We start from the raw sequence: 22,530 nt of genomic DNA, 5'->3' as shown, positions 1-22,530 counted from the left end.
CCTGGCCAACACCCTTGTAAGAAACAATATGACATTCACATTCCTGAGGAGAAAGGGCTCGCTTATCCATTGTTTGGACAGTGATTTCACCTTTTAAGGGGAAGGGTGGGCTTGGTCATCCTGCATTCCTCAAGCCTTACATCAGAAAGGTATAAGCTATACATATGACCTTATATGGCTTCTTGACCAGGTTTTTAATGCGTCAGCCGGCACCGATACCAGGGAGTTTTAATGTGTGCACTGATGATCAATGGTGGGGATCTTTTTTGCGTCCACTGACACCAATGCTGGGGGGTCTATAAATACGTCCACTGACATCAATGATGGGGGGGTGATGTAATGCGTCCACTAACATCAATGCTGGGGGTCTATAAATGCATCCACTGACATTAATGCTGGGCATCTTTAATGTGTCCACTGACATCAATGCTGGGGGGTTTTATTGCGTCCACTAACATCAATGATGGGGGGGGGGTTTGCGTCCACTGACATCAATGATGGGGGGGATTTTATTGCGTCCACTGACATCAATGCTCGGGGTTTTTATTGCGTCCACTGACATCAATGCTGGGGGTTTTAATGCGTCCACTGACATCAATGCTGGGAGTTTTAATGCGTTCAATGTCATCCGTGCTGCAGGTTTTAATGAGTCCACTGACACCAATGCTGGGGGTCTTTATTTCATCCACAGACACCAATGCTGGGGGGTCTTTAACCTCTTGCTGACCAGCAACTGCAGTATTACTGCGGCAGTATTACTGGGGCAGGGCGGCTCGGCTGCGCAAAATCACATAGGTCTATGTGATTTTGTGCACGAGGCCGAGGCATGAGGTGTTTAGACACGGCGGAAGGTGGGCCATGGGAGGAGCGGCGGCAATTACCGCTGGCCTCCCGCAGTCGTCTGAGAAACTGATAGAAGACCCGCGTGCTTATGTAAACTAAGCAGGCGAGTCTTCTGTCAGACAGGCAGGGAGAGATCAGGAGTTTCAGCTAAGCTGAAACCCCGATCTCTCTGTACCTATCACAGAGCCCTCCCCCCCCCCCCCCCCCAGTCAATCACTTTTAGGCATACATTAACTCCTTTGATCACCCTCAGTGTCAACCCCTTCCCTGCCAGTGTCATTTTTACAGTAACAGTGCATATTTATAGCACTGATTACTGTAGTAATGTCACTGGTACCCCCAAAAGTGTCAATGTCAGTCAAGGGTCCGATCTGTCCGCCGCAATATCGCAGTCCCGCAAAAAAAATCGCAGATCGCCGCCATTACTCGTTAAAAAAAAAAAAAAAAAACACCAAAAATGACAGAAATCTTTCCCTTAGTTAGTAAACGCAATAACTTTTGCGCAAACCAATCAAAATACACTTATTGTGATTTTTTTTTTTTTTACCAAACATAGGTAGCAGAAAACAAATTGGCCAAAAATTTAAAACAATTTTGATTTTTACATTTTTTTTTTGGGGGGGGGGGGGGATTTCATATGAAAAAAATGTGAAAAGTATTGTTTTTTTAAAAATTTACGCTCTTTTTTTGTTTATAGCGCAAAAAGTAAAAATCGCAGAGGTGATCAAATACCACCAAAAGAAAGCTCTGTTTGTGGGAAAAAAAAGACGTAAATCTTGTTTGGGTACGGCGTCGCACGACCGCGCAATTGTCCGCTAAAGTCGCACGGAGCCGAATCGCAAAAAGTGGCCAGGACGTAAGACAGCAAAATCCTCCGGTGGTAAAGTGGTTAATGCTGGTTTGACACCAAAAGGTAGTCACATCAAATATTGATTTGATTTAGATTTTTCTTCTGTTCTCTTACGTTTTAATTTTGTAAATTGATAAAAAGAAAGATTTGAAAATATACTGTATATTTTTTTAAAGCGTTCTTACTTAATACAGCATTTCGTCACACTTGCCTATAACTTTTGCACAGTACTGTAACTCTAACACTCTACCTTCTGTCTTAGGGTATTCATGTCTACCGTGCAAAGAAAATGATAGAAGACCAGGGTAGAGATTATATGAATAACAGTGTTGCTAAGGTGAGTCCAATCCTGTCAGACAGTCATGGTTGACATACACTATATCACCAAAGTATTGGGACGCCTGCCTTTACACGCACATCCTTTACATGCACATGAACTTTAATGTCATCCCAATCTTAGTAAGTAGGGTTCAATATGGAGTTGGCCCACCCTTTGCAGCTATAACAGTTTCAACTCTTCTGGGAAGACTGTCCACAAGGTTTAGTAGTCCGAGTGTGTCTATGGGAATGTTTGACCATTCTTCCAGAAGCGCATTTGTGAGGTCAGGCACTGATGTTGGACAAGAAGGCCTGCCTTACAGTCTCTAATTCATCCCAAAGGTGTCCCTTTGGGTTGAGACCAGGACTCTGTGTACGCCAGTCAAGTTCCTCCACCCCAAACTCTCTCATCCATGCCTTTATGGACCTTGATTGTGCACTGGTCTAAATAATTTGGTGGAGGGGGGGGGGGGGGGATTATGGTGTGGGGTTGTTTTTAGGGGTAAGTTTGGTCTTTTAGTTCAAGTGAATGGAACTCAAGACGTCAGCATACCAAGACATTTTGGACAATTTCATGCTTCCAAATTTGTGGTAACAGTTTGGGGATGGCCCCTTCCTGTTCCAACATGACTGCGCATCAGTGCACAAAGCAAGGTCCATAAAGACAAGGGTGAGCGAATCGGAGGTGGAAGAACTTGACGTATTTTTTTTTTTAAACTCCTTTCTTGCCCTTGTAGCCCCCTTTTGGCAGGGCTGGTCGAGAAAGGAGCCCTCCCTTAAAGGGTAACTGCACTTTCGTGGGGGGTATAAATTAGCAAATAAAGAAAAAACAATATAGCGTATACAACTGTGACACATTCATATTGTAATTGAATGTTATTAAAAATGACTTTTCCTTTTCAATCTGCAATCTTCTGAAAATGCAATGCAATATGGCTACCTGAAGCTGTTTTGTACACAGATTGTGTACTGACCACACCCCAGAAAAAGAAATGTGTGATTGGCTCACCAATTTTCCCAGAAGTATGCATAAGATACAAGTCAGATTTCTGGCATCCCCTGCAACAAAATTTCATTTTTGGTGAGATACTCCCAATAGGAACATGTCTAAAGGGATGCAGGTCCAGCGGATTTCCTCATTAGAGCCCTGCAGCTGCCACAGCTGACAGATAATTATGAAACCACTCCCATTTGACCCACTCATCACAGAGGCACAGAAGAACAAACAATGATTTCTTCAGAACAAAAAAACGTTAGAAATCTGCAACAATGTTTGTTAAAATCCTTGCAATGTACAGAGATTACCATGTACATTGCCATAACCCCGGTAATTAACATCAAAGTAGCTTCGTAAATACACAGTGGGCGGTCCGTAAGTGGTCAAGGATAAATCACCAATCATAACCGTCATCTATAGCATACTTGATCTGTTGAACAATTTTGTCCTTTGTCCTTCCCAATGCGTATCAGGTATACACATACACATGTCCTGGTTTCGTCATCACACGTCATTCCAATTCAATTTTCTGTTTTTTTGTTTTTGCCCTGTGTGTGTGTATATTAATATATTAAGTATCTCACAAAAGTGAGTACACCCCTCACATTTTTTTAAATATTTTATTATATCTTTTTATGTGACAACACTGAAGAAATAACACTTTGCTACAATGTAAAGTATTGAGTGTACAGCTTGTATAACAGTGTAAATTTGCTGTCCCCTCAAAATAACTCAACACACAGCCATTAATGTCTAAACCGCTGGCAACAAAAGGGAGTACACCCCTAAGTCAAAATATCCAAATTGGGCCCAAAGTTTCAATATTTTGTGTAGCCACCAATATTTTCAAGCACTGCCTTAACCCTTTTGGGCATGGAGTTCACTAGAACTTCACAGGTTGCCACTGGAGTCCTTTTCCACTCCTTTATGACGACATCACGGAGGTGGTGGATGTTAGAGACCTTGTGCTCCTCCACCTTCGAGTTGAGGATGTCCCACAGATGCTCAATAGGGTTTAGGTCTAGAGAAATGCTTGGCCAGTCCATCACTTTTACCCTCAGCTTCTTTAGCAAGGCAGTGGTCATCTTGGAGGTGTGTTTGGGGTCATTATCATGTTGGAATACTGCCCTGCGGCCCAGTCTCCGATAGGAGGGGATCATGCTCTGTTTCAGTATGTCACAGTACATACTTCAGTATGTCATCTGGTACTCAAGGGGTCATCTGGTAAGTGGGCTGTGATTGCGGTGGAGGCAACATAGATGCACTAATCCCACTGGAGCTTATATCAAGTGTTGTTCATGGTCACTTTATTAAAGAGGAAGTAAACCCTCCTCTGACACTTTTACCTATAGGTAAGCCTATATTAAGGAATACCTATAGGTACTGTAAATATCTCCAAAACATGTACCGTTTAGGAGATATTTACCTTACATGCAGCCAGTGACATCACTGGCGCATGCGCTCTGAAGGAACGGCCGCTGGTGCCGTGACTGTCGGCTCCCACGCACGTGCGTGGGAGTGACGTCACCGCGGCATCCGGCCAATCAGATATTGGACATGTCGCCCGTCATACAGGTAAGCGGGCGGCACGGCGGGGCTCATTCTAAGGTAAGTATTTCATAATAGGCTAGTATGCTGTGCATACTAGCTCATTATGTGTTTCTCTTTCAGGTTGCAAAAAAAAAAAAAGTTGTATGGGTTTACAACCTCTTCAAGCACAAAGAGCACTTTTTTGGATTATCCCACAGAAGTTTACACCAAGTATTGTCACCTATCAAGCATAAGAACACTTTTTAAGTCAATTGAACATTATTGACTCACTTGTGATTAGTCACGATATATGCATGAAGGACTGATATAGTTAATTTGCAGTTTTGCACACAGTGCACAGTCACTTTGGAGTTTTATATATGTATATATCTATTTATAAACAAAAGCTTGGAATAATGATTCCCATAAAGGAACCACAGTGGGACCGCAGAGATGGATGAAGGTGGGTTTAGCTGTTAATGGCACAGTGCTGTAGTCTATTACCCAGCGCCTATGAGGTTTACTGTATGGGAGCAGCATCTGTTTATATGAGAGAGCCCCTGCGAGGCCACCTGTGTGGATAGTAACAGCTTAACCCACCTTCATCCATCTCTGCGGTCCCACTGTGGTCTCTTTATTCCAAGCTTTCCTTTATGGTTATTTGGTAAGAGGCACGTTTATTTTGTTAACACGTGGTGTCACATTGAGTGTTGGGACGACACTGTGGCTCGTGGACCTTTTTCCAGTGATTTGATGTAGACTTATATGCTAATTTTCGCTGGGAAGTCGGTAAGGAGCCATCACACTGCATTGTTTGGGTCACGTTGTGCTACATGGGATGTCTGAACCTGCTGACCTTTAAGAAAGGATATATATAATATATGGAACACTTCAGTGAAGATTCCCGTGTCACATTTAATTATTTTTGGAACTATTCACCTTATATTATATGTTATTATAATGCATGTCATCACCCTTTACTTTTGAGGTGTTGCACATTTATTTTTCACCTGTATATTTTTTGTTTTTTTTCAACATTTTTTATTGGATGTGTTGATTTCTATTCCATTTAATTACCGAGCGCACTAGTTTAATTTTTTTCTCAACCAGCTAAATACACTTGTAAAATACAAAAACATGAATGGGTTCACCTGCCACAGTATTTGTATTTCTGCCCAGCCAGTATGTGTATAGCAAGCTGGAAGACAGCCACACATGGATATTTTTTCTCAAATGATCCCATTGTAGTCATTCATCATTCTCTCTTATAGTTGGGCAATATAGAGATATCTAAAAGAAACACAAACCAGAGCGCTATATGGAAAATGACCACAAGATGGTGCTGTAATGTATCGATATGACAGTTGTCTGTGGTAAGATCTCACAAATCAATCATATGTTCAAATAATCCAAGATTAAATTAAATGTTTATTAGAATTCTAAGACGGCATCATAAGCCTTGTAGGGTAAAATCATTTAAAACTGTAAGCTTGTGTAAGCCTGTATGATGCGGGAAGAGCATAAGAAATTGCATACCAGCCCATGGAGGTGGAGGAAACCCCACCTATGAGGGTAACCTGGTAGCATGCCATCCAAGCCTTGTTTTGGTCCAGTGGGTGTGGCATCCTCCCAACTCTCCAGCAGTTCCTAATTGGTCGCTTCAAGCCCGCTGTGACATCTCCAGCGCTTTGTAGGCCACTGCTCCCCTTATCCATCCATTGGTGGGAACCCCTCCCTGAAGCCCCCCTTAAGTTCCCCTGGGCATATCATCGATTGAATCATACAACAGTCCTCCTGGGTTTCCTCCACCTCCATGGGCTGGTATGCAACATCTTATGCTCTTCCCACATCATACAGGCTTACACAAGCTTACCGTTGTAAAATATTTTACCCTACAAGGCTCATGATGTCGTCTTTGAATTTGAAATTAACATTTTATTTATTTTTGAATTATTTGAACATATGATTTATTTATGAGATCTTACCACAGAGAACTGTCATAGCGATACATTATAGCACCATCTTGTGGTCATTTTTCATATAGCGCTCTGAGTTGTGTGTTTCTTTTGGATTGTCATTCCACAACTTCATGTGGAATAGTCTGAGCAGCTGGGTTAGTGACCTTTCTTCGGCTTCACACCCTCAATTACATCCTCTTAGCGCCTGAATGTTGGTAGTTTCAATATAGAGATATATAGAAAGTAACTATCGCCTGGATGTTGGTAGTTTCAATATAGAGATATATAGAAAGTAACTATCAAGTATCAAATGTTCTCATTACTTCTCCTAAATGTTTTTTAACAGTTGGGGTTCATACACCTCTGCCAGACAGCACAGCAGACTGTATAGCAGGCTTTTATTATGCATTGGTAAGGCTTTAACCACTTTTGGATCGGAAAGGATTTCCCCCTTAATGACCAGGCCATTTTCTGTAATTCACCACTGCGTTATTTTACCGGACAATTGCGCAGTCGTGTACTTTAATAAAATCAATGTCCTATTTTTCCCACAAATTGAGATTTCTTTTGGTGGTATTTGATCACCTGTGCGATTTTTTTTTTTGCGCTATAAACAAAAAAGAGCGATAATTCTGGGAAAAAAAAAACTATTTTCTCTTACGTCCTCCGACAGTCGCTGCCTCTTCATATTCGTCACTATTGGGGTTATTGACCTTTGCTCCGTAGGAGTAGCTAGGCAACAGAATATGTTAATATCAAAGCTTTTAGCATATCCCACCCCTAGGGGGTGGTCCCCTCAGTCAATACCCTCCTGCTTCCTGCATTCCTACCTCAGTTTCAATTTGCCTAGCTTAGGAGTTAGCTGGGTTCCTGTGCTGGGGCTTTTCAGTCTCAGCCTTCTATCCTTTTTTTTTAATTTAATTTCAAGTATTTCTCTCTTTCTTTTACTTAGCTGTTATTTTTCAGCATTAGTTAGTTCTTCGGATGAAGATGATCGTGCGGTGCTGGGTCTCGGGCTGGCTTTCCAGGATCCTCAGGGTTCTCAGGGCCAGTGGCTTCCCAGCCTGCCATCGAGCGTTCAGCTCAGGTTTCCCTGGCATATTGAACGACCCATCCATGTTTGCTGCAGGGATGCTGCGGTGAGGTGGCTACCTAACCGGACGCCATTTGCGGTTTCGCACCGCAGTTCCACTGCATCCTGGCTGCTACTCCCCCTGTCCTTAGTGCAGCGGTTTGATCCCCACGTCATCCGGATGGTAAGCGTATTCTGTGTGGGGACCTGTCTATTTTGGGTGTCAGTCTGGGACTGTGGGACCCTGCATGTCTGTGTAATATGTTGAGCTCCCTGTCAGGTATAGCTGCCTTTCTGTGGGCTGCAAGGGGGGGGGGGGGGCTCTCCTGCTCTGCTCTGTGTGACAGGCTGTGTTATCTGTGAGACATGCGGTATGCTGTGTGGGACATGCTTGTGAGACATGTTTTGGGCATACTGTGCGGCGACCGCTGCTGCGGTCCGCCATTTTTTTGCAGCAAGCTTAGGTGGCCGGTCCTGTGTGGTAAGCGCGGCGATCGCTCAGGCCACATGTCAGCGCTGTTCTCTATCTACCTGTGAAATCCCCTGCCGGCGGCCATGTTTGTGTAGCCTTACATAGGCTTTATAGGGGCGGTCAGTCTTGCATCACTTCCTTTTGCTCTGGGACAGCGATCGGTGCAGCAGCCTGTGTGATCTCTCCAGGTTTTACCTTTCCATATTCCTGTATTCCTTGCCTAGTATTCTTCTCCCTGTGGGGGTCAGTGTGTTCGGTGGGTGCGGTGGGCTACGCTCGCCGCGATCTTAAAGGGGCAGTACTCCTTTTTTTCCTAAAACACTGGGGCATGGATTCTCAGGAAAGCAAGTTTCCTCCCACCCTGGTGGGGGGGCCAAGGGGCTGCTGCTTCCCCCGAGGGGGCTGATTTGGCTGCTATTGTGGCAAACCTAGCTGCTCAGGTGCAGATGCTTGTGGCTGATCGATCCACAAAACGGCCCAGAGTGTCAATTTCCTCTGATTCAGAGGGCGATGGGGCTGCTATGGCTGGTGGACCCTTCTCAGGGTCCCATTCATCTCTAGACCTTGTGGGGTCTGAGGGGGAGGCTGAGGTAGAAAGGGTTGATAATTCCCCCCCTGGCTCGTCTGAAGAGCTTGCACTCATGGATGAGTTGGTTGCTTCTATCAAGCACACGCTGCATTTGGTGGAGGAACCATGTCCTCCTGCTTTGCTGTCCTCTTATGGGACGCAGGGGAAACGCAAAACATCGCAGGTTTTTTCCTTGCTCTGCGGAATTTCAGCACGCTGTTGATGAGCAATGGCGCAATTTATAGAAGCCTTTTGCTGTGCCGAGTAGGTTCAAGCTGCGTTACCCCTTTACGCCCGCTACTGATGAGCGTTGGTGTGTACCACCTCAGGTGGATCACGCGGTGGCTATTTTGAATAAGTCTACTGCGATTCCGGCGGAGGATACCCCGGTGTTCCGGGACCCCACGGACAGGAGATTAGAATCTCTTGCCCGTCATACTTGTACGGTTACTGGTTCCATGCTGAAACCTATTTTTGCTTCCCTTATGGCAGCCCAGGCTGTCACGGATTGGATGCAGGTGCTCAGGCGCATCCTGGTGGCTGACTCTGCCCCGCCGACAACTTTGGCTATGGTGGATCAAATTCATCAGGGTGTCATGTATTTGTGTGATGCGGACTTGGATTTAGTCCCTTTGGCTGCGTGCGTCCAAAGTGTGGCGGTGTTGACACGCCGTCTGATATGGCTAAAGTGTTGGTCTGTTGACCAAGCTTCTCGCAAGACTTTAGCTAATTTGCCCTATGCGGGATCTCGCCTTTTTGGCGATTCTTTGGATACTCTGATAAAGGGAATTACCGGGGGTAAGAGCACGCTCTTACCCCAGACTCGCAAGTCTAAAGTTGTTCGTGGTAAGAAGACTACCTCATTTAGATACTCTCAGGGGTCCTTTCGTGCCTTTCGGTCGTACTATAAGGGCAAGCCCTTCAAAGGCCAAGGCTCCCAGAAGAAGCCGTGGGCAGGTAAGCAGAAGTCGGGCCAGTCCGGGTCCACTGCCCATAACAATGCGGCCTGAAGGGGCGCCCTCACCCAGTTCTGGGGTGGGGGGACGTTTGCTCGGTTTTCTTCAACCCTGGCTGGCCCGCGTTCGGGACAGGTGGGTTCAGGAAATTGTTCGATCTGGATACAAGATCGAGTTTCTCTCTCGGCCGGCGAGCAGATTTTTTCCCTCGAATCTTCAGCTGTCTCCGGAGCGCTTGCAGGATCTGCACCTGGCGGTGCGGGACTTGCGGGCCCAGGGCGTGGTGGTTCCGGTGCCTCTTCGGGACAGGTTCCGGGGGTTTTATTCAAATCTGTTCACTGTGCCCAGAAAGGAGGGCAAGGTACGTCCAATTCTGGACTTGAAAGCTCTGAACCGCTTTGTGCGGGTTCGCAAGTTCCGCATGGAATCCCTGCGCTCGGTGGTGGCTGCCCTGGTTCCGGGGGAATTCATGGCGTCCATCGATCTGAAGGATGTGTATCTTCATATCCCCATTTTCGAGGGTCACCAGAGGTACCTTCGATTCGCCATTGCGGAGGATCACTACCAGTTCGTGGCGTTACCCTTTGGTCTCGCTTCGGCTCCGCGGGTGTTCACCAAGGTGCTTGCGCCGGTTCTGGCTTTGTTGAGAGCTCAGGGCATCTCTGTCCTGGGGTATCTGGACGACATTCTGGTTCGGTCTGCGACCAGTCAGGGTCTGGTGAAAGACCTGTCCGTCACGATGCAGACTCTAGAGGAGTTTGGTTGGACGATAAATTTTCCAAAGTCGATGCTGTGTCCGTCGGTTCGTCTTCCCTACCTGGGAATGATCCTGGACTCTGTTCAGGCGAAGGTCTTCCTGCCGGAAGACAAGCTCAGGACGCTTCAGGAAGAAGTCAGGTCCCTCAGGGACCGTCAGTGCTCGTCCCTCCGGACGTGTATGAGGTGTCTGGGGTTGATGGTCTCGGCTTTCGAGGCGATTCCCTTCGCCCAGTTTCACACGCGGGGTCTCCAAGCGGAGATTCTGTCCAGGTGGGACGGGCGACCGCAATCTCTGGATCTCCAGGTTTCATTGAGCCATCGCACCAGAAGGGATCTTCTGTGGTGGCTGCAGTCCCCGGCGGTGTCGGGGGCAAGTCTTTTCGCCCTTTCTCGTGGACGGTGATCACCACGGATGCCAGCCTGTCGGGCTGGGGTGGTGTTCTGGGCGTTCTGTCCGCCCAGGGAACTTGGTCGGAGGAGGAATCCTCCCTTCCGATCAACATTCTGGAATTGCGAGCGATAAATCTCTGCCTTCGGCGTTGGACGGACAGACTGCAGGGCCGTCCGGTTCGGGTGCAGACAGACAATGCCACTGCGGTGGCCTACATCAACCACCAAGGGGGCACCAGGAGTGCCCGCGCGGCTCGGGAAGTGGCCGACATTCTGTCTTGGGCCGAGACACACGTCCCGGCGATAACGGCAGTTCACATTCCGGGGGTGGAGAACTGGCAGGCGGATTATCTGAGTCGCCAGACCCTGGACCAGGGGGAATGGTCCCTTCACCCGGATGTCTTCCAGATGTTGTGCGCGAAGTGGGGTTCACCAGATGTGGACCTGTTCACGTCTCGTCTAAACTACAAGTTGGAAAGGTTCGTGGCAAGGACGCGCGATCCTCGAGCAGACGCGTCAGACGCGTTAGTGGCTCCCTGGCATCAGTATCGTCTGAGGTATGCCTTTCCACCGATTCAGCTGCTGTCCAGGTTCCTTCGCAGGTTAGCCTCGGAACCGCACACGGTGATTCTGGTGGCGCCAGACAGGCCTCGCCGGTCTTGGTACGCAGATCTCGTGAATCTGGCGATCGACGCTCCGTGGCGTCTGCCTCTTCGAGAAGATCTCCTGTCTCAAGGGCCGATATTACATCCTGCTTTACAGTCGCTGGCTTTGACGGCCTGGCTGTTGAAAGCGAGGTCCTGAAGGATAGGGGTCTCTCCCCTGAGGTCATTCACACTTTGATCAAGGCTAGAAAGACCTCTTTCGGGGAAGGTTTACTACCGTACTTGGAAGGCCTATTTTGCCTGGTGTGAGTCCAGGGGGTATTCCCCTCGCTCGTATTCGGTATCAAGAGTGTTGGCTTTCCTTCAAACGGGCGTGGACCAGCGTTTGGCGTTGGCCACGATTAAGGGTCAGATTTCTGCGCTGGCCGTTCTCTTTCAACGCCCTGTGGTGTCTAATTCCTTGGTTAGCACTTTTGTTCAAGGGGTGCGACATCTGGTCCCTCCTAGGAGGGAGCCTTTGCCTCCATGGGACTTGAACCTTGTTCTGTCCGTGTTGCAACATGCTCCTTTTGAAAGGATCAGGGAGATCTCGTTGTCTATGTTGTCCAAGAAGGTCGCTTTTTTGGTGGCGATCACTTCGGCTCGCAGAGTGTCGGAGCTGGCAGCTTTGTCTTGCAGATTTCCGTATTTGGTGGTTCATTTGGATAAGGTGGTCTTGCGACCTAACCCGTCTTTTCTTCCGAAAAGGATTTCGGAATTTCACCTTAATGAGGACATTGTCTTGCCTTCGCTTTGCGCGAAGCCTAAACATCCAAAGGAGGTGGCTTTGCACTCCTTGGATGTTGTTCAGGCGATCAGGGTTTATCTGTCGTCGACTGAGTCTTTTCGCAAAACGGATTTTCTATTTGTCCTTCCAGAGGGACCTCGGAAGGGCCTGGCGGCGTCGGCTTCTACCATCGCCAAATGGATCAGACAGACCATTGAACAGGCCTATGCTTTGAAGGGGAAAGTTCCCCCCCATGCCTGTGAAGGCGCACTCTACCAGATCTCTGAGTAGGTCTTGGGCCTGTCATCATCGAGCTTCTGTGGCCCAGGTGTGTAAGGCGGCGACTTGGTCGTCCGTTCACACCTTCTCAAAATTCTACAAAGTGGATGTTCAGGCATCGGCAGATGCTTCCTTTGGCCGCAAGGTTCTTAGTGCGGCAGTGCCTTAGGGTCCCTTATTTTTGGGTCCTTGGCTGTTGGGATGTTTTTATCCCTAGGTTACTTGTTCTTCCTGGGTTGTTGCTCCTGTTGAGCAAGTTTTTTTCCTGTTGCCCAGTTGGTTTCCTTCCTTTGGTAAGGTTCCTTTTTTTCTGATGTGGGTACTGCGTTGCCTTAGGCGCGGCTGCGTTTTTTTCCCACCCCTCAGGTCTACACTGCTTTGGGACGTCCCCAATAGTGACGAATATGAAGAGGCGGCGACTGTCGGAGGACGTAAGAGAAAACTGAATTTTTGTAAAATCTTACCTGTAAAATTCCTTTCTCTGAGTCCTCCGACAGTCGCCGCCCCCGCCCCTCTTTTGGGGTTTGTTTATGTACTCTACTGCTATGCTACTGAAACTGAGGTAGGAATGCAGGAAGCAGGAGGGTATTGACTGAGGGGACCACCCCCTAGGGGGGGGATATGCTAAAAGCTTTGATATTAACATATTCTGTTGCCTAGCTACTCCTACGGAGCAAAGGTCAATAACCCCAATGGTGACGAATATGAAGAGGCGGCGACTGTCGGAGGACTCAGAGAAAGGAATTTTACAGGTAAGATTTTACAAAAATTCAGTTTTTCATTTTCTGCTATATAACATCCCCCCCCCCAAATGTAAAAATCTATTTTTTTTCATCATTTTAGGCCAATTTGTATTCTGTTACATATTTTTGGTAAAAAAAATCCCAATAAGTGCATTTTGATTAGTTTGCGCAAAAGTTATCGAGTCTACAAACTAGGGGAAAGATTTATGTCATTCTTTTTTTTTTTTACTAGTAATGGCGGCGATTTTTAGCGGGACTGCCACATTGCGATGGACAGATCGGACCCCTAACTGACATTTTTGACACTTTTGGGGGGACCAGTGACATTACTACAGTAATCAGTGCTAAAAATATGCACTGTTACTGTACTAATGACACTAGCAGGGAAGGGGCTAACCCAGGGGCGATCAAAGGGTTAAGTGTGAGCCTAGGTGAGTGTTTTCTAACTGTATGGGGGAGGGACTTGTGAAATGAACTCAGAGACCTGTGATCCTATATAGGAGGATCACAGGCGCTCTGTGATCATTTCAGAGAGAAGAACGGTCTGCTGTGTTTACAACAGCTGACCAGTGTTCTCTCTCAGCGGGGAGCGATCGCGGGTGCACAGCAGCAATCGCAGCCGCCGGCCTCGTGGATTGGCATCCCTGCTGCGTAGTGGGGGCCGATGCAAGGAGGCGGGGACACGTGCTCTTCCCCCAGGAGTTCTCCCACAAACTGCTGTACAGGTACGGCGATTCGCGCAGCTGAGCCTGCCTGCCGCAGTATATATGCGGCGGGCGGTCGGCAAGTGGTTAAGCAAGCTGTGGGCAGGGAAAACCTAAATCCTAATGAAAGTGTAATTTTTGATTCCATATATATATATCTACATTACGGTCACCTTGGCATAGCAGAGTCAATTTACCCTAAAGTACATTACGGTCACCTTGGCATGGAAGAGTTTGGTCACCCTGGCATAGTAGAGTCAGTTCACTCTAAACTACATTACGGTCACCCTGAGTTTGGTCACCCTGGCATAGCAGAGTCAGTTCACCCTAAACTACATTATGGTCACCCTGAGTTCGGTCACCCTGGTATGGCAGCAGGCTTATGCTAGCCATACACGCACAGAATTTCGGCCGAAAATGGTCGATTTAGGAAAGATCGTTCGAATATCGGGCCGTTAGTGAACACAAGTTTACCAACGATTACGATACCACACCCGGCTAATCTCGATGGATCCACAGCGAAAATTTTTATCGATTCAACGAAAGTGTATACGTCTATGGTAAAATTGAAACGAAAATAATATACTGAATCGTACTGCGCATGTATTTGACATATCAGTGAACCGGAAGAAGAATCTATAAACGAAAGAATGTTCATTCGTTTAACATGTTTGTTTCTACACACTGTTCTAAAATGCATGTCTCAAAACAAGCAAATTATTCTATTGCTGTTTATATGTGTATGTATAAAATGTATGTATATTTCTCTCTCTCTCTCTCTCTATATATATATATATATATATATATATTAAAATGAATCACATATTATATCAACACGTGTATATAAGTATAGTACAAAACATGAAATATGTGGTAGTATGTATTTACACCAGTGTACCAACACCAGAGGACAAGGCTCCTGACTGTGACCCCACCATTCTCCCTAAATATTTCCAAATGAAATTTACATATGTGCTAATGGAATGTAACATGTTCCGCAGTCAGTGATGATGTGGGGAGCTGTGTCATTGGTTGGTGTTTGTCCACTGTTCTCAAATACAAAGTCTGTGCAGCCCTCTAGCAGGAAATTCTGCAGCACCTCATGCTTTCTGCTGCTGATTATCTGTATAGAGATGTTGATATCATTGTTATTCCAGCAGGACTGTGCTTAATTGCCCAGCAAAATGGCCCAATATAAATCCCATAGAGAATCTTGTGTGTATTGTCAGGTTGAAGATTCCAAACAAACACACAACAATTCTGACAAGCTGAAAGCCGCTATTAAAGCAACCTTAATTCCTCAGTACCACATGTTCTTCCCTGTATCCCCGAGAAAGTATTAAATGTGTCATGGTTATAATATATACCTTGATGAAAAGTAATATGCAACACAATAAAAACCAACATCAAACCATGAAATCATTTAGAAATGCTTTATTTGACCAACATAAACCAAAAACGCGCCTCTTTGTTTATTTGTAACATAATTGCTGCATAAGTGCAAGTAAAGGCATCTAGTTATAAATACACAATAGAGCATGCCAATATTTATTCAATAGTATGTCACATAGTCATGCATGACACATTTTCAGAAGTAATTAAGATAGCATTATTCACCAATATTGTAAACCAAGATTTTGAAATCAAGCAGCATAAATAGCAAAGTTCAAAAACGCAAAAAAACGAAAAAAAAAAAAAAAAAAAAGGTGGCACAAGTTCAAATTTGTATGACATGGCATATTGAATTAAGCCAATAAGATGTTTAACCGGGATCAACCAGCAATATAAACGTGATTATCAATGGAGGGGTGGGGGGGGGGGAGTGTTGAGTTTACAATCAACATCAGAATATCTTGTGCTCAAATACATGCGTTGTGTGTCATACCTTGTGTTGACCAAAGAAGTAGTGTAGTCCACCTGAAGGATTACGCAAGAAAGTTCAAAATATGAGGACACTGTACATGTGGAGTTGCAGCTTTGTTGTGGTTGAATCGAGGAAGCCCACAAAACACTATATATCAATTCCATATATAGCGTTTTTGGTGCTATATTCATCCAGCTCAGTAAAGCGTCAATTTATACTGCATAAGGTGTCCCAATATTTTGATCTTTTATTTATATATATAATTCACAGTTGAACTGCATGTTTGAAGCCTCCAAACTGTGCCACCATTGGATGTGATGTAAAACTGTAGTTGCATTCAGGACTCTGTTCTGTTTGGGAGCCAAGACTTTCCCATATAATACGTGGAACATATTATATTGACGTGCACTCATTGCAGACAATGTTTTGCACCAATTAGGAGAGGGGAGGGTATCGGCTCCTAAGCAGCACATATTGATGAATTCTGTGTGTAGTCTCAGCTACATACAGTTTACACAGCACATCTCAGTGGACAGTTTTTTTGTGCTATCTCGTTGCAAAGAGATTGCAAAGTACAAAAAGCATGTGCAAATGTGTCCTTGAAGAGTACAAACAACATGTGCACATGTGTGTTTGCAAACAAACAAAAAACAAATGTGCAAAATGTGTCAAAGTGCAAATACTATCCAGTAATCAGCCAAGATTATTAGATACCAAAAAAAAAAAAATTAGAAAAGTTTACTTCCCCTTTTAAACGAGGTAGTTTGGTCTCCTTTAGGGCTCTTTCACATGACCGTTCCTTTTTTTTTTTTTTTTCACGGAGTGGATGACATTTGTGTCATCCGCTCCGTGTGTCCGCATATCATCCCATCCATTTGCGGATGATATGCGGACCTGTCTATGGGAGTTTGCGGATGTCAGCGGATGACACCGCTGACATCCGATTTTCCTTCCTTTCCGTTTTTTGAATGGAACAAAAATAGGGTTTTGTTCAGTTCCAAAAAACGAAACAGAACTGACAGGAAGAAAATCGGATGTCAGCGGATGGTATTCCTCTGACATCCGCAATGCCATTGACTTTATGTCCGCAAATCATCCGCCAAAAAATAGGATGATTTGCGGACATACGGAGCAACCGTGTGAAAGGGCCCTTAAATTCCAGAAGAATGTGTATCAGACGAACATGGTTAACTTTATCAGATATATTATAAAAACATATAGAGCGATAAAAAAAACAAAAAAAGGGGGGTTAAATCACTCTTGACAAGATGTCTATGGCATCCGCTAGGTTGTTTTGCAATGCAGATATGTTTTCTTTGATGTTTTCCATGTCACTGCGGCACTTTATTAATATACTCGCCAGCTTCTTGGCTGTCAGACTGTTGATTGAGCATTCCAAAGCTGTAGTTTACAAAAAATGGCACAAGACAAATATGAATATCATACAACAGCTACCATATTGATATGTAGAAACACATTGAGATCATACAATTTCCACCAGTGATCCTGGCCTAAAAAAAAAAAATGAAAGAAAATTCTAGTACCCACCTGGTGCAGAAACATTTCTTTGTTCTTCAATGTTAAAAGCAGGGGCAACAAGATGTTCTGTAGACTTTATAAGGTCTGTGAAATCCGTATCAAATGTACACACATCTTGGCTATCTCTTGTGTTGCTCGACCCGTATGAATCAAATCTGGAATATTTTCCTGTAAAAGACAATTGTTTGAGAGAGAGAGAGACAATATGTGACAGCGTGTCACAGACTGAGAGGGACATGAAAAAATGAGGACTTAAAAAATCCTTTATATTGACCATTCCCCCTTTAGATTACCCCCCCCCCCCCAAACTCAACTGCTTTAGCAATGCTAAAATGTATTTGGTCCTGCCAATAAAGCTTATTTGAATTGAGCGAGAAAGAGAGAGAGAGAGACACACACAGAGAGAGAGACACACAGAGAGAAAGAGAGAGACACAGACAGAGACAGAGAGAGAGACACAGACAGAGAGAGAGAGAGAGAGAGACACAGAGAGAGAGAGACAGAGAGAGAGACAGACAGACAGACAGACAGAGAGAGACAAAGAGAGAGAGAGACACAGAGAGAGAGAGACACAGAGAGAGAGAGAGACACAGAGAGAGAGAGAGAGACACACACAGAGAGAGAGACAGACAGACAGAGAGAGACAGACAGAGAGAGACACAGAGAGAGAGAGAGACACACACAGAGAGAGACACAGAGATTTCACCTGAGCTGGTAACATCATCTTCTCCCTCAATCCTTGACATAGCGGCCTTATCATTTGGCTGTTGTACACTTTCACCTTTATCATCCACAGCTGCTATAGTCAGTATATCCTGTTCACCTAAATATTCCTGTGACATTCCTGTGAAATAAAGCAGATAATACATAAATATCACCTTCCTGAGACAGAATTCTTTATTAATGTACATTTGAATGTTTTATTACCTGGGTTGGCTCTGGCTGTTGACATATCACATGGCAGGAGCTCCTCCGACCCTGTTTGTACACCTGGGACATGTTGCACTTCAGCAAAGTCATCTTTATTTTTTTCTGTTGACCTTGACTTCTTTTTCCGCTGACTATTTTGTACATATAATATATCCTGCAGTTTGTCTTTATTTCCTGGTGGGGGTATAACAAACACGATTTTCACTAACAAATAAATAAATACATTACATTTTTGAAAGGAAATATGTAAAATAAATGAGAATAATAAAATGGCAAGTTGACTATTACAAATGGAAAACACATTAATACAGGATTGCACATATAGTAAAACAATGCAAGATAGAAGGAAATGCATGCTTACTTTTTTTAATTATTCTTCTTATTTTGTGGTACTGTTCCTCTTCACGAAGCTTCAGATCTGACCAACGTTTTCTGAGCTGATCCTTTGAACGGTGGACTCCATGATTTCTCTGCAGCACCCTCACTATTTTGTCCATAATGCGTTCCTTTCTTGCATTGGTATTAGTGTAAGGTCCACACTTGCCATCATAGTCCTTCTTCTCTAGAACTTCCACCATATCCACCATTTCTGCTAAGGTCATGGGAGATGCCTTCACTTTTTTTTTCTTGCTGCTCCTAGTCCCAGCATGTTCGGCCGAACCGCTCTCCCGCTCCGCAGCACGCTTTCTGGACTCCGCCATCGTGGTATTAATAAAAGTGGCCGGAAGTGGATGGGTGGAGTCTCATCCGGACGTCACTTCTGCTCGACGATTCACTCACTGATCTTTCGTTCTGCACGAACATCTTTGGAGGTAATGATTTATGTTGGTAAACGATTGTTGATGCTTGCTCACTACTGTTTGCAATCTAAATTATCGTTGGTACATTATCATTATGTATAGCACATGCACATTTGTCGTTCAACAAACTTTCTTGCTTGGTCACTTGTGTTATGCACATTTTTCTTTCGTAGAACGTGTCATGCTTGCTCAATTTTTTTTAAATCAAAATTATCTTTTCCTGATTTCAATGCACATAAGATTTTTCGGTACAAATATGTTGTACAAATATGATCATCTACAATCACAGTTATCATTATCATGTCATTTGCATGTACTGTATAATTATAATGTTCTGAAAGTCTCCTGATAGAAACATCTTTTGTTTTTTTACAGGAAAAATGTCTGATCGTTTTACTTCACCTGACTTTCTCCCTCATTTCATTGATGCATACAGGGAACTTCCATGCCTATGGAAGATAAAATCCAAGGAATATAGTGATAGGAATAAAAAACATGAGGCCTACAAAAAACTGATAGAACTTTGCCTCAGAATGAACCCTAATGCAAATGAAGAGTATGTAAAAAAGAAAATAGCAAATTTGAGAACCGTCTTCAAAAAAGAGTTAAATAAAATAGCGGAATCTGAGAAATCAGGTGCAGGTTCTGAGGATATATATGTACCACGGTTGTGGTATTTCGATAGCTTACGTTTCCTATCAGATCAGGAGATACCAAGACCCTCAGTTTCCAGCTTACAAACATTTTCACCACATAGTGACACACAGGACAATGATGACACTCAGGTAAGATGATAGAATACAAAATCTTTATTAATAATTCTTTGAATTTATTGCAAATGCTAAACCCATGAAACATGTTATGATTTTGTTAACATTAGATAAAGATACATCTTCAAACAATCATCAAATGTCCAAACAGATTATAAAATACACCGGGTTAATTCTGGAGAAATAATCACATAACCATGTTTTGCCACGGGACAGCACCAGATCCACAGAAGTACTCCTTATAATTATCCCTATTTAGTCGGGCGTTCATGGTGGCTAATCGTGGTGGCGCTGGAGCGATGTTGGTTAACGACTGTGTGTCATTTCTCCAGTCTCCGGGGATAATATTGCCTTGAGATGTGTCCTCGCGATCTACTGACTGTTGTATATACATCACATTTTTGCGCCTCAAATAGTTGTGCAAAATGCAGCAGCAGTAAACCACTAGATCAATTTTGGAAATAGAGAGGTTAATCTGGGTGTGGAAAATGCGAAATCTATTTGCCATGATACCAAAGGCATTTTCTACAACTCGTCTTGCCCTTGAAAGCCTGTAATTGAAAATTCTTTGCTCTTCTGACAGATGTTTCATTGGATATGGTTTCAATAGATTTTCGCCAAGTGAAAATGCATCGTCTGCAACAAATACGAAATTCAGACCTTCTGTGGTTTCGTCATTGTTTGGCAAATTTAACTTACCATTTTTCAGGCGTGCATAGAATTCCGTTTTCTCAATGGTACCTCCATCCGAATTTCGACCATTTTTCCCAATATCAACAAACAGAAACTCATATTTGGCATTTACTAATGCCAACAAAACTATACTAAAGAAACCTTTATAGTTATGGTAATATGAGCCGGAGTTTGGAGGGGGGGTAATGCGCACATGTTTGCCATCTATGGCACCACCACAGTTTGGAAAATTCCACGTCTGCTCAAATTCCTGTGCAATTTTTTTCCAATTTTCTGTTGTCGTTGGAAACTGTGAAGAAAAGTGTTATATTTCATTATTTCTGATATATTGATTTAATCAATCACAATTTTCATTGCTTTTAGAGTTTGGACAAGGAAACAAATGATTCACTGACTGAACCATCACCTGCAGGATCATTGCATAGACCAAAAAAAACTAAAAGGGATGAGGCTACTAATGCCTTTCTTCTTCAAGCAACAGCAGCACTGCAAAAGAAGAGTGATGACTGTGATGCATTTGGCTGCCTAACCGCAAACAAGATGCGGCAAATGTCTGCGGAACAGAAGCAATTAGTTGAACCACTGCTACTGCAATTGCTTAATAAAGGTTTGAGGGGTGAAGTCAGTAGTAATACATGCATAGTTGACTATCCTAGTTACACACAGCAGATTCAACAAGCAGGTCCCCCTCAAACATCTACTTGGCATGGTCAGATGGGAGCACCAGACAGGAACAGCAACTCTTGGTCAAGAGATTACACATTTGCACATTTGTAAATCTATAGATTTTTTTGAAAAGTTTTTGAAAAGTTTTCACTTTAAAAGTGTTTCTTGTTATAATGTTCAATATATTGTGTGCTACAAATTGTGCCTGTGGTAGATACTTGTTTTTATTTTTTTACATGCAAAAAATAAAATGGTTCTATACATCGTTTTGTACATGACATTTGAAATGTGATGTCAGATCTTGACATAACCAATGTTGTTCTTTTATTGGAATAAATATTTAAAAAATGCAAGTATTTGTATTACATTATTTTATTTTACATTATTTTTATGTTGTGCACACCTTCATATACTCATCTTTCAAAACATGGATTATGGCCTTGCAGGTCTCTGGAATAATTCGGCCTAGGGATTGTGCAGAAATGCCAGTAGAGAATTTGAGGTCTTCAAACGATCTACCAGTGGCAAGATATCTCAGGGTTGCCATGAGCCTTTGTTCTGGTGTAATGGATGGCCTCATCACAGTGTCCTCTTTATGGAGCATTGGCTTCACCATTACCAACAGCTCACTAAAGGTTTCCTCAGACATCCGTAAATAGTTTCGGTAGTCATCTGGATTATTATCCTTCAGTTCACGTAGAAGAACCATATGTGAATACTGGTCACGGTTAATCAACCACTCCTTGGACCACATCCTGCGATTCCTCTTTTTCTTTTTCTGCTGGGTAATGGCAATCACCCCAAGCATGGTGATAGCAATTGATCTGGACACCTGATCATCATGAATATCCATTTCTCCAATAATTTGATTGACAAACGAAGGTTTCTACACGAATAATACTACACAAACTCGTTTGTCCACGTATGTTTCCTCCTACACGATCCTCACATCAAACATCCGGTCGGACGTGGGTGAATGGGGGTTTGTCTTTCCGGGTTGCAGACGTCACTTCCTTCGTTTTGCAGATCGGTCGTTAAAATTATATATGTTGTATTGTTATCGAACGATCAGTATGCTCAGCAAAACGATTCTTGAAACGAGTTTATTATATCGGTTAGTGGCCAATTCGCTTTCGACCGCCGAATAATCGTTCAGTCTGCAAACGGCCGAAATTCTGTGCGTGTATGGCCAGCATAAGTCAGCTAAACTTCATTACGGTCACCTTGGTATGGCAGGCTAAGTCAGCTAAACTTCATTAGGGTCACCTTGGTATGGCAGGGTCTGGTCACTACGGTCACCCTAACACTTTTACTGTCCCTACAGAAACGAAATTATTAAATCTAACTATAATGTTATACAGAACACTAACTACACTGCATATACCTTTCCTCACACTAAAAGAACAGCAGGAGTAACACTAATGCTTGCACTCTATTCCACAGCCCCTGTATTACTGT

General features: G+C 44.0%; 1 protein-coding gene across 1 annotated transcript; it reads right to left on the bottom strand.

Annotated features, from left to right (window-relative positions):
* Positions 1-19,900: 19,900 nt before the first annotated feature.
* On the bottom strand, positions 19,901-21,925 carry LOC309543889 (uncharacterized protein; the record flags this gene model as incomplete). Its single annotated transcript, XM_082276304.1, has 2 exons — positions 19,901-20,695; positions 21,476-21,925. The coding sequence occupies 2 exons, from the start codon at positions 21,923-21,925 to the stop codon at positions 19,901-19,903; spliced, it is 1,245 nt and encodes a 414-aa protein (XP_082132430.1).
* Positions 21,926-22,530: the final 605 nt, after the last annotated feature.

Source organism: Pelophylax lessonae (genome assembly GCF_965119305.1).
Source record: "Pelophylax lessonae genome assembly, contig: HAP1_SCAFFOLD_470, whole genome shotgun sequence".
NCBI lineage: Eukaryota > Metazoa > Chordata > Amphibia > Anura > Ranidae > Pelophylax > Pelophylax lessonae.
The sequence above is the reverse complement of the archived record's forward strand: the minus strand, read 5'-3'. Positions and strand labels throughout refer to the sequence as shown.